Raw genomic sequence first — 13,674 nt, forward strand, 5'->3', positions numbered from 1 at the left:
TTCGCAGCGCTTAAGAGCGTGACGTTACCCCCCTCCCCGTGAATCCCTGCAGATGGAGCCCTTCGAGACCGTGACCCTCAGGCTGTCCACCGTGGCATAAGTGGCCCACGTTGGTCCTCTTGAAACCCACAAGTTGCCCAAAGAGCACCGTGGTTGTGCTGTAAACTTGTAGAAATGTATAAAATGCACACACACCTTCTGAACCGCTTGTCCCGTACGGGGTCACGGGGAACCGGAGCCTACCCGACAACACAGGGCGTAAGGCCGGAGGGGGAGGGGACACACCCAGGACGGGACGTCAGTCCGTCGCAAGGCACTCCAAGCGGGACTCGAACCCCAGACCCACCGGAGAGCGGGACCCGGTCCAACCCACTGCGCCACCGCGCCCCCCTGTATAAAATACAGTTAAGTCCAATGAGGCTGCAACCTAAAAGTCTTGATTGTGTTCAGATTGTTACAACAATTAACCCATATTGGCATGAGCTCGGACCGGTTAAGGGTAATAAAATATAAAGATAGTATACATATGTGTGCGTGCGTGCGCGTAATTGTACCACCATAGTTCGAACAGCCACACTTTACTCTCCTTACCACCACAAGGTGTCCCTGTAGCTCTGCTCTCCCTGTTCCAATTTGTCTTTCTTGGCGCAATCCGTAAATACTCACTGTTTCATTCGCACATGCAGCCAGTTTAAAAACAAACATCAGTTTTGTGCCATTTCCACCTGGAGAACATCACTTCGTTCTCTTGTTAAAATGCCACCTCCTGCGCAAATTTTCCTGGTGTGGAAACCAGATGTGCGGTGGGGGTCAGCCGTGGTTCGTGCAATTCGAGCCGCGATCCAAGTTTACGCAACAAAGCATTTAAATAATGGAAAGTTTTATTTGTTTATTTATTTATAGGGAGGGCAAAAGGCAGAAATCCCCGCTCAGACTCACTGTTCACTCCCTTGCAGAAGAGTCCATAACCAAAACGGTGAGTAGTTACTGAGTCTGACCACAGATGTATAAGGAGAGTAAAGCAATACATAAAACAGCGGAACAGTAAATGAGTTTGACTACAAATGTCAATGAAAGGTGAAGTAATACATTAAACAGCACAGGCGTGACCGAGTTTCACCACATACATGCAAAAAAAAAAAAAAACAGAGCTCTGTTACTTCACATCATGTCTCACTTGCGACAAGTGCCACGTTATACCTGTTTTTCCCACCTTCGTACTACATGCCCAACAGCTCCTTTAGACTGTCACGTATTACATCTGGAGCAATCCACAGTGGCAGGTGCAACAGTAAGGCCCTTAGAAGGTCGTGAGCGAGCAACCTCTACATTACCACCTAGTGGCTTTCACACCCCCATCAGCAGAACAGTGTCAGGTACCTGGTACCGGGGTACGCAAAGATATTACCAGCAGTACTCGGCGTAGTCATAAACAGATATTGGCAAAGACAACAGGTTTTCTTGAGCACTGCGGGGGATGTCGTGTCTGCCCCCCCCCCGATGTGTCTAGACCCCCCCCTTTCATCCATGTACACAACATTTACCCAGCAAATGCACGGTATCTGCTGCAGAATGACAGGTAAAGAGAGAGAACAGAAGCCTGTCCGCAAAGTGATGGCACCCCAAAGTGATAGTACCGTGCACAGCTGAGATATACCCAAGGTAGCTTTTCTTACCCCTGAAGAGCTTTCTCCCCAAACCAGTCTCCCTTGCCCAGTGCCCGCAGGTAGACCTGGTCTTCAGCAGATGAATCTTCCCGTGTGACATTCACCTGTTGGAAGAGACACTATCATACAGGGATTGTTTACCTGTCTCCATGGCAATAAGGTTACGAGTGCCTCTATACAGCATAAACATGTTGCAGGAGGCCCGGGCTTGGGGGGTGGGGGGTGATATTATTGCATATAAACAATGCTGAGATGATTCAGATAACATTTAAATCCCACATTCTCTGAAGTTTTTCTTTTCTTGGTGGAGAGAAAGCAAAATAAAGAAGATATTGAGTTTTCAGTCTCCCACCGGAAACCTTTATTTCACGTGGTGATGGAATTAATAAAATCTGGCTCCTAATATGACCTTGTGCTTAAGCCAGTGCGATTCACTGTGCTGTTCACAAAGCGTCAAACAGAACTGCTCCTTATTTAGCTCGTGTTTGCATATTTGTAATATCACAGCTTGCTGATGCATTTTTGCTTGATTTCTGCCACATCAAAGAGTTTGTAAAATGTGTCAGTTTGATGAATGAAAACATATATATATATCTGAACACCATTCTCATGTATTTAGTCAGCATAAGCCATGTAAATCAAATGAGAGAGGAGAAAATGGACCACATTCCTGTCAATAGAAGCACTCCGACTGGACGAGAAAAGTGTTAACTCGCATTTCGTCGGCAGTGAACGGCATCGGCCGTCTTCGTCACTGCTAATGCCGTCTGACGTCCAGCTGACGAGAATCTCACCTTTCCCTTGCTGATGATGAAGAAGGTATCTCCTCGAGCACCCTGCCGAATTATGTACTCCCCTTCGCTGTAGTGTGTCTGCAGGCAAAGAAGACGGGTTACTCCCACCCTTGTTATAGAGGTGTCCGTCCTTTTAATGCCGGTCAATCGCGGTGCCTTAAAACAACCTGCGTAGCTTAATTTCTTGTTAATTAAGCAAAGAAATTTTTGTACACCATCAACCCCAACAGGCTGCATCGTAACACTTAAAAACAAGTGATGAAAAAGGAAGGAAAACATGAAATGTGTAGTATAATCAATAAAACTATCATGAGTTTAAAAAAAAAAAAAAGTGTGGGAAAGGCAGAAGGTAGTGGAGGAGAGGAAAAAAAAAAGAACTCTTTAGGCTGGTAAAAGAAAAACCTCACTTGCTGCCCTCCCCTCCTGGGTGTGTTAACCTTATACTATTAGGGGGGGAAGAGGGGAGAAAAGAAAAAAAAAAAAAAGAGTGTTTAATAAGCAGTCTCTCAATTGTCCAGATGGCAGTTTGTACAGCAGGTGATTGGAGGGCCAGGAAGTGATCTTCGGCAGGTCAGGTTGTACAAACTGCAAGAATCCGCAGCTCTCGGCCTAGCAAAATTTCCCATAAAGCAAACGGATCATCATCTAGAAAGATTACTGGACTTGCGGAGTAGAATTTTCGGCTTTGACAGCAAATGTTAAGAACGCGCTGTTATGCTGATGTACAGTGACCAAGCAGAGAAGAAATGAGACATATTTACACTGTGCTGGGAAACAAATTTCAAAATAACTCGTTTTAAATTTGAGACAGATCATAACCCATTTCAGTTTATTCATTTTGCATGAAGCATGTTTGGCATCTATCCTCCAAATGAGAGGGAACGGGAGAGGCAGAGAGTTAAGGGAGAGGTTCTTTTTGCAACAGGAATATTAACTGAATGTGAAAAAAAGCATTAAGTTCTGCTTAAACAGGAGGGGATAAAGTGAAATCGGTTTTGGTCAGTGAATGTAATCAGGAAAGAGCAGCCAGTAAGGAAGGGCCTGCCTGTGTCTGTCTGTCTCGTTATCCGAGTTATTATTATTGTTCATAATTTTGAATTGTTACCAATTCTACACACCACTGAGCCGCACATCCCTGCGCTTCACAAAGAAATCAGTGTCCGTTTCAGATACATTTGGTTCATTGTTCCCCACGTTGCTTTAGTCCCGCTAAAGAAACTGTTCATCTCAGTCAAAAATCATACATCATAATCATCTCATGATTATCCATTTCATGATGTCACTCTTGGAAACCACTGCCTAGGTGACATGTGCAACTAGTAACGGTTTCCCTTTGTCATTTAGGAAGTATTACAAAATGCATTGATTAGGATGCTTGAGAAATTTCACCAGTTTACGTCAATCAAAAGTTAACGTTGATGTGTTCGGTGTATTCACATGTTCATGAAGTATGTAATCTCTTTTCTGAGAATAAACAGGGAACAAGGAAAAATATTAAACCATTTGGGCTTCTTAGCACAGATTATACATCTAGAGAGATGCCACTGACTGATCAGAGACTGATGACTGAGATGACTGCATTGCTGTGCTCTGTAACAAGGTTGTGTGTTGTTACCAAATGCCAAAATTTATAAGCTGACGATGAAAAGGACAATGAACATATTCATCCCTTTGAATTAGAAGTCCGAACTACAGGAACAGTTTTCTCACGGCTATTATTTTACACTTTACTGTATATTTAAATTGCAAACATTTCAAGAAATTCAAACAAATTGTTTGTTCCAGGCTGTATATTGTCACGGTGCTATACATGATCCAGCGTATTCTCTGATCCTGAAGAGAACACACCTTAAATGCTGATGACGTCGCAGCAATAGCATCGCGCTTCCCTGCATCTTCCCTCGTCGTCTGCCTGCCGCCTCGGCACTGCTGTGCTCTTTAAAATTCTTACTGTTCAGAGGCGGGTTACTTTACAGGTCAGGAGGGAACAACCTTGGCGGAGCCTTAGGGTTTGCTACCAGGGACTCGACAGCCTATGCGTTACAGGCTAGCCGGCCCTCACGCGGCCTTGAAAGCCAACGGTCGCAGACAGCCAACTCTCTGGAGCTTCGCTAACAATTGTTTCCTCTTTTTTCCTTCCTCTCCGCAGCTCATATTTCGTCCAGCGGGGCCTTTTCCTGCCCTTGCTGGAACGCCCTCCCATCGCCTCCGGGTGACACCGGCTCTACCTTTCACGACACGACCGCGAAACAGGAGCGGGGTCGCCGCCTCCGGAGTGCTGACGTTTCCGGGGACGGGCGGGAAGCGCAACCGTTCGCAAGAGATCCTTGGATATGGAGCTTCCAGGACCGAGGGGCAGACGGCCTGCGGCGGGAGTGTCCGAGACAAGCTCACGTATCCAGGAAGTGTGGGATCTGCTGAAAACTCTGCGGACGCTATCGTATTCCATACCATCAGAAGAAATTTTTGGCACAGCTGTACATGAATTTCAATATCAATGACCTCCTTTTTAAACCCAAATAATGCCTGTGACTAAATACCAATGAAAATATTTCAGTTAAATATCTATATCCATCCATCCATCCGTTTATCCGTCCGTCCATCCATCCATCCGTTTATCCATCCGCCCGTCCATCCGTTCGCCCGTCCACCCAGCTGTCCATCCATCCATCCATCATTGCTCTTCCAGTGCAGGACTGTGGAGTGAAGTATCACTGTGGTTCAGCAGGTAGGACTGGCACCTCGCAAGTCCTGGGCTCTGTGCGTGCGTGCGAGAGATTGCCCTTTGATGGACTGCCATTCCATGCAGTATCTACCCTGCCTCACATCCTATTTTTCTGGGATAAGTTCTAGACCACCATGACCCTGCACTGGAAAAGCGGTTATTGATAATGAAGGAATGAGCCCTCACCACAGCTTGACTACTATACCCATAATGCCTAAGTTCTTCGCAAACAATGCAATGCTCATTTTGTCTTTAAACAGCCTGCATTCCAGTATTGCAATATTCCTTAATCACGAGTAGAGCGTCGCTCCCAGAAAGCGCTATCTTTGTGGCCATCTCACCGTGCCTCGACAGTGTAAGGGTATGACTCATGAAATTACTCTCAAAAAAAAAAAACGGATGCCATCAGTGTGTTCACCGGGGTGGGCAGAAACTGCAAGTGCGCAATGAAGCCCGAACACACGTCATCGCTCCTGGGTGACTTACTGAAGTGTGTGACACAGACAAAGATAAAGAGTAGCACGGCATTATAATAAATATCATTTCACATTTAGGAACACCAAATATGTCAGCGAAGGCAAGGGGAAATTAAATAAAGCTATGCGCTATGAATGAGCAATTGAGACTTTTACAGGCTTTTACTTCGCCGGATTCCCTGCTAAAGAGCCGTCTGCAGCGCGTCGGCTGGCGCCAGCCGCCCGTGGCTCTCCCGTTTCCTTTCATTATTTATGAGGTAGCGTTAGCATCTGGTGGGCGAACGGCGCAGACCGCGACAGGAGGGGTCGTCGTGATCCGGGCCGGTCGGGAGGATCCCTCCGCCTCCCTCCCCCCTCGACGCACCCCCTCCCCCAGGCCCGTTCATGCAACACGCACTAAATGGAAAAATGTGAACTTTTGACATGCTCTCCTTCATATTGCCCAGAACAGTGTGGGAAACCCTGGCCGCTCACTGACGGACCCCAGACGCCGGGTTCTAAAAACAATGGCGACATCATCCGAAAGGCTACTTTGAGCCGCTCGCAGCGACACCCCTCGGGTCGCTCCTGACTCGACTCGTGCACGCTTTCCTTCATACGCCCAGATTTCCCCCACTTTTAACCCAGACTCTGCATTTCTGCTTCATCTCATATGTAGCACGTGTTCAACAGCAATGCGGCGCATTGGTTTTGTGATTTATTTTTAGACAGTAATTGTTTATGCACGGCTAAATCTGCCGAAGAGATGGAACCTGAGGAATGTGACATCGCTTACTCAGCTTCCCAATAGCTCGTTGGGATCGCAAGGAACTGGACATTATCCAAATCTTAAAAATGCACCAAACTGAAAAAGAAAAATATTACAATGGTCAGCTGTTATCCAAAGAACTTTTTCTACAGCTTAATTTTACAGGGATATGAATGTAGGTGAAGTACCTTGCTCAGCTGCATGGTGCCACAGTTGGTGGTGCTGGTGTCTCGCAGCCCCTGGGCTCTTGGTTCAAATAGTAAACCACTTTCTGTACCCTCCCTTACCATGAAAACGACACGGGCGGTCGCCAAGAGCCGACTTTACCTCGACAGCCCTTATCTAACTCAAGGATTTAAGAGCAGGGTTCTTCCAAGGACTCAACCAGACATCCTTTAAGGTTACGAGTCCATGCCCTTAAAGACCAGGGTAAATATAGGATTATTTACAACGCTACTGAAGCATAAGAGTACCAAACGTTCATTCCAGGTGACTGCATATGCCACAAGTGACATGAGGTCATGCCAGCTTAAGGAGGAATGCGCAGTGGTGAACCGCTACGGTCAAAAGTGTCATCACCCTTCCCTTCTGACCCCATCAGAACACTGTCAAGTGTTATAACTGTTTCGCTGAAGAGACCACACAGGCAGCCATTGCCTAAATTCTGATATATGACTTCCTTCTTTGCGCAGTGATTTGTCCTTTAATCTTGCGGTGGATGGAATTGAGACGTGCCGTCGTTACTCAGACAACAGCAGTCGCTATTCCAGCCATTACGGTGCGTAGATTAATGAGCCCCGGGAAGGAAAGATAGAGCCAGAATGAGTGGTTCATTATTAAGGGGCAACACAATAGATATAATCAGCCTGATGAAGAAAAAAAATCAAGTGTACTTGAGCACAAAAAGCCGAAGCTTGAGACAACTCATTATTTTACAAGTCAATAAGAATTTCTCTTAATTTTTTTAAAAATTTCGATTTATTTTCTGAATAGTGGCTCCCCTTGTATTTTTTTCTACTTCAAATATAATCCTATGTGAAATTTATGTTCGTATGTTTTATCTATACCGACATGATTATTTTGTTTCCCGTCTCTGTAGTTAAAATTACTTCAGTTCACGAGCTTAAGCGTAACGGCATTCCTGAACCATGAGTAAGCTTGATGAATGGCTTCAGCGACCGGGTTACAGTACGGCAGGCCAGACACCGGGAGCAGAACTCCCCGCGTTGAATTGTAGCGATGAAAATACAGAGTACTGTGCAGCGAAGAGCTCGTTTCATTCCTCTAATCAATAATAAATCGGGTTTCCAGCAGTTTCTCCGGGAAGATCTTGTCGGAGTCTCATTATCATAATCCCACGCGGCAGCATTCGTAACACTCCGTGTCTCGGGTTCCCATGAGCCCCTTGATGTAGATGTTCTTTGTTCAAAACGTTGCGAGCGCAGTAACGGGGAGACGAGCAGCGCCGCGTGACACGGCGTAGCATACGAACGCACGCGGCCGCAAACGCGCAAACAGCAGGCCGTGGTCTCTGAGCTCTCGTACCATTAAGCGGCGAACGTCTCAGACCTTCGCAGCGTGGAAATAACTTTGGCGTCGGCATATGCCGCTTTAATCAAAAAATGGGTTTCTTTCTTTGGGTTGCCGTGCAGGGAAATCTTAATGAGCGCCGAAGAACCCGCGGATCTGTTAAACGGGTTGCTCTGCATTATGTTGCTTCTATGTTAACTGCAACATGTTATCTCGTAATTGATATATCAGCTGGTCTTGCATCCTTGCCAGCGCTTTCAGTCCCGTGCGAAGCTGTCCCTGTAAGCAGGGCTGTGGAGTCGGCGCACAAAACCTTCGACTCCGACTCCACGGCACTTCCCACAAGTTGCACGCTATTTTGGAGTCGACTTATCCGGTGAATATCGGCCTGAACCTATATCATACCTCTAACTTTTGGGGGTCGACTTACACGCCTGCATATACGGTGCGGTACATTTAGTCGGAGTCGGTACATTTTTACCGACTCCAGTAACCCAGCGATTGCTTTCGACTCCACAGCACTGCCTGCAAGTCACCTTATATACAGCCGTCAGCAAACAAAAACTAAACGAAACAAAAAAAAAATAAAACGGTTGTTCTTTAACCTGGTTAAAAAAAGAGCCCTGCAGCTACACAAACACCGTTCCTGTCCAAAAACTGCCCAAATTGAACTTTTCACTTAATTCTGGTCACTAAAATCACCTCCAGCTTAATTTCGCTTCTATTGCCGGTTATCCGGGCTTTGCCTAGAACTTTTAATCACTTTTTCAGCTTTAGCGCACTTGCTGCCTTTATAGCCCTTTGCGGATCCATCCTGTTAAGGTACCCGTTCATTAAATCAGGATTTCGAGCCAACAAACACTTCCATTAATCTGTTTCATATGCGCGGTGATCATTAGGTAGGGCACTATTTAGTTTTCTTTCTTTGTTCATTCCTGTTTTAGCTTATTAGTGTCAGCAAACCATTGAACACAGACTGTTTTACTCCGCTGGCATTAATCACGTTGCAAGTTGCACAGGACTTTTTTTGGAAAGACGAGCCTCATTTTCCCCTCTCTCTAGGCACGTCGTGAGAAGATAATTAGCGCAGCATTTTGACTGATGCGTCGGCGAATGAAAATGTGACAGCGGGAACGCATATTTGCAGGCGCTACTTCTGACCTAAGGGACAGTGGCTGATTTTAAACATCTTGCTGCAACATTTTCTGATTGACTTTTGCACACAATGGAGCAAAATATAAATATCACGGGCCCCTCTCACTTTTAGCTACCCCCTCCGGATCCCCTGCTCCCTAATGAATAAGTGTAATCTCTGAAAATGATTGGGGGGGGGGGGGATTAAGCTAGGCCTGTGGTGATGGGCTGGGGGGGGTGAAAGCCTTGGTGGCAATAGCATCCTGTGCATCAGAATGGCCCCTCACCACAGGAGGTGACACACTGACTCACAATGTATCGGAACAACACGCGTTCAACCCAGTAATCATCACTCCCTGGGACCTCAGGCCTAAGATTCATGTTCATGTCTTATGTCAAGACAAAATTCAGGCAATTCAGATCAAATAGGACAAACAATAAAGACAACAGTATATTTACATTTACTAACATAGGGTAAGTACCTTGCTCAAGGCTACTACAGCCAGGGGTGGGAATCAAACCTGCAACCTTTGGGTGCAAAGGCAGCAGCGTTAACCACTACGCTAGCAAACGTCTACTAGCACCCGTAAGATCCGATCGAATACATCAACACGGACATTTTTCTAATCATTTCAGCACAAAAAGACTAATATATAGCGCAAATTCAACTGTTACAACGGACTATAAAATACGTGCATGCTGTATAACACAAGTACAAAGCGTGCACTCTAAAGTACGGGTGTGCGTTTTCCAGTAATTATTAAATGGCGTTAATAACTGCTTCGTTATCGCTGCGCCGTCTCGGCATTTCGTGTCACGAACGCGGCTGTGCTGCAGGAGAGGGAGAAGCGAACGGAAATATGTCAGCCGTGTGGCCTCATTAAAACTGAACATTTTGTGCAGCAGCATCCCCCTGTCGCTGACATTTCCTCTTACAGGTTTCCACAGAAACGATGCTGAAAACTGAATTTTTACGCTCATAATTAGTAAAAAAGTGACAAACGTTCTTTATAAGTTGTCGGTGCTGGTCAGCTGCTGTTCGCGACGACATCGTGACCTGGCACCGGCGTGGATCTGACGCTGCAGTGACCTCTGGACCAAATATAATAGCGGTGACTGACGACACAGGGATCGAAGAGACGAGTATCAACACAACTCATGGTTTTGCTCTTTTCAAGAGGACTTCGGTGACAGCCCGGTGCACAATAGGTCTACATCTGCAAGCTAAATAACTATTTGCTCATCTACGCAAAAATGAGAAACTGGGGAAGAGGCTCTTGTCCACATCTTTCAAATGAAGCGTAAATCACGTACTCTCGTCGTAATTTCAGTAGATGAAAATACGAGCCCTAAATGCCAAATGCTGTCAGCAATTTCCGCCTTTGAAAAATGCGTGCAATGCTCTCGTGCACTTGAAATGGGACATTTCCATTCGGTGCTTCGCTGACAAAGGCTGCAGAAATTTGCACGACGCCAGAAGGAGTTGTGACTAAGCGCCAAGCAGCCTCAGGATACGAACACATCCAAAGAAGACCGAGGAGGACGGTGGAAATGAAGGATTCCCATCACCCCTAAAGACCCACATTAAGCACAAATACATTTTCCACAGCTGGCAGCGCAACACGCGGGCAGGGAGCAGCAGCAGGAAAACAGCCCGCGCACTTCGGCCGTGGGTTTTGGAACCAACGGCGGGAGCGGGAACGGAGGTCTTTCTGCAGGTTGGGACACTTGAGAAACGGAGGAGTTCCATGACCTTTTCGACCATTCCTCGTGGCATATGAGCAAATATCAGAGCATTTAAGATGGACAAATCTTCTGTCTCTACAAATACTTGCACACTGCATACAGTCCATTGTGTACTACTTACATGAGTGCGTCAGGCCTAACGTCCACGTCTCGTGCAAGGTGTCTACTTGGCGCCAAGAAAAGATGACGAACAGCCAAACTCGGGCACCAAAAATTTTTGCAGCAAAGATCTTAGAGAAGATGCCTCGCCCGTAATATAGTCACATGAAAATCTAATGAATGCCAGACAAGTTTGTCACAGCTTCTCATTAATTGCATTTTTATTTGGATGCAGGATGAATCTAAAATGATGCTACGGATTATTGTCAGGAACAGAGGCGTCGGACCCGAGCGCAGGAGCGGGAACAGGCAAAGCCGAGGTCCAAAACAAGCAGGGGGGTCGCCGAGGTACAAACGTCGTAACCAGGGGTGAAACAGCGGACGAGGTCCAAGTAAGGATACCGAGGGTCGAAAGCCAGGAGCGCAGAAGAAGGGGAATACGGGGTAGGTACGGGGTAAGGAGAACAGGGAGCCGAGGGGGCGAGGTTGCCGATCGCGAGGTCGTTGGGGTGGCTCTAACAAGGTTCTGCGAAGCGGCGCGTCGGAGCGGTTCCTTTATACTCCGTTTCCTTGATCCGCCGCAGGTGCGGTCGTCTGGCACGAGGGCGTGGGCGTGACAGTTACCACAAACAGCTGTTTTTCATAAACTTTGCCCCTTTTTTACATACATATATGTAGGGCCGTTGAATAAAAATCACCCGTGAAACTTGCCCTAGACACTGGGCTCCCAGCACAATCGATTACACTTCATCAATCATGGTGAATGGTGGAAATTAAGCTAATAGCTTTGAGTCAGTATATAAGGCATGTAGAATGAACTGCGTTTTCATGTTTTAAAGGTGTTTTATTCCACAGGCAAGGCAACTAATCTGGCAGTCTGTGCACTCTTTCCCAGATTGTGTTACACAGTATATGCAATTTTATGTCGTGATGTAACGGAATCAGGACACCCCAGTTCTCCGTTACCAGATGCAAAATACTTTGAGAAAATGTAACGATGCTGAGTGAAATCATGTTTACACTGAACAAAAATACTGCGCACTCACCTCCTCAAGCACGTCGGCAAGTTTGCTCAGTATCTCCTCTGGAAGGTTTTGGAATGTCGGGACACTGCAGGAGACACAGAGCAGATGTGGTAAAATGGACTTCGCGGGTCCACCGATTTCAACGCACTTTGTAAACATGACAAAGGGTTACCGCAGAGTCAAAGGTTAATTTCACCGTCTCGGCAACAAAATGGACACTTAAATCACATGAACTTGACATTCCAAATACGCAAGCGCCACCTTACGAAGGGTAGCACCTACACATTTACAGTGGTAAAAACAAGTAAATTCATGCTAACAAATGAGGTCATAGAAGTTGTTTTAAACCATGGGCCACTTTTGTTTCAAGAATCAATGACAGGAGACATAACTTCAGCGCTGCCTGACTGATTATATAGCACTCAAGTATTTAGATAATTTAGCAATTTGTGTTCATGCGGTTTGTGACTGGCTGAAGAAGTCATTTCCACAGCGATGAAATAACTGTTAAAAAAATTAACAACAATACGTGCCACAGTTTTGCCCATGAGTCAGCCTGGGACAAAAAGCAAAAGTGGGCATGAAACGTAAATGTTTATATGTATCTCAAAAAAAAAAAAAAATTACTTGGAAGGTGATGAGGAATCGTGGAGATTCTAATAGTTTGATGCGTGATGAACGTTGGTTCATATGGTGGAAGGAAATTAACTGTACTTAAAAATCACACGTTGGCATCTAAGTGTCTCTTTCTGCTAATGTAGTGAACACATTATATTTTGTATGAGATGTACGTCACTTTGGAGAAAAGCATCTGCTAAATAAATAAATGTAGGCAAATGAAAAATAATATTAAATAGCTAAAGAAAACTGCTTGCTGAGAGGGCAATGTGTCATTCACCTGCACCTGACTGACATCTGAGCCTAATTAAATGGCAGTGTTAATATATCCTGAAACAATACAGCTGTGAAATTGAACATCCAGAAGCACAACGTTCTTCTTGTTTGTAGGATGAGGAAAACCTAAAAAAAAAAATTCTGACAGACAAGGAAATTCTATTCATATCACAATTCATCAATTATGCATTAATGCCTTTTTTTTTTTTTTTTTAACAGGTAAAGCCATTGTAGCCCTACGAGGAGCTTTGGAAAGATAGAAAAATGAAAATTTAAAATAAAAAAAAAAATTGTAGTTTATAACAGGAATACATGAGAAGAATGAACCAATTACTGCATATCCTTGGGTGCTCTATCAGTTAAGTTCCCTTGGCATCTACAAGTGTTTTGCCATTTTATTTTCTGTGCCCAGAACCTCGGGGAATTCTTGCCACGGTAATAGAACTGCAGGATGAAAATCTGCATCCGAACAGAAAGCCTATCTTTCACATTGAGAGCAAAGATGATCACTAACATCTAAAGAACTGGTTTGAGGAGTTATTAAAAAGTGACACAAGGCCCAACAGATGGTCTAGAAATTTCTCCCACAACCCCGTAATCATTCCATATATTATCACTAGTTTCTGTCTGCAGTGTATGCGATGGAAGACATTAGCTGCAGTTTTAAGCTGCGAGAACGTCGAAGCTGTGATGATCAATCCAGGCTTCTCCACGCATAAGAACCAGAAAGTAATGAGCATCTGGTGAACGACACCTGGATCACAATATGGTTTGAAAGCAGACCTGGGAAGCTAATTTCAAACCCACACCCATCTAGGGCTATCAATCCGTTCCTT

At 45.4% G+C, this 13,674-nt stretch overlaps 1 protein-coding gene across 2 annotated transcripts in view; it reads right to left on the reverse strand.

The window, feature by feature from the left end:
• Positions 1 to 13,674, reverse strand: part of prkg1 (protein kinase cGMP-dependent 1) — a 108,330-nt gene that overhangs the window by 30,128 nt on the left and 64,528 nt on the right. For both annotated transcript variants that reach the window (XM_018761197.2, XM_018761196.2), the window contains exons 5-7: positions 11,966 to 12,029; positions 2,462 to 2,539; positions 1,677 to 1,771 (exon numbers count right to left, since the gene is read on the reverse strand). In XM_018761197.2, coding sequence (XP_018616713.1) covers positions 1,677 to 1,771; positions 2,462 to 2,539; positions 11,966 to 12,029 — 237 coding nt within the window. The remainder of the gene's footprint in view (positions 1 to 1,676; positions 1,772 to 2,461; positions 2,540 to 11,965; positions 12,030 to 13,674) is intronic.

This window comes from Scleropages formosus, chromosome 24, assembly GCF_900964775.1.
Source record: "Scleropages formosus chromosome 24, fSclFor1.1, whole genome shotgun sequence".
NCBI lineage: Eukaryota > Metazoa > Chordata > Actinopteri > Osteoglossiformes > Osteoglossidae > Scleropages > Scleropages formosus.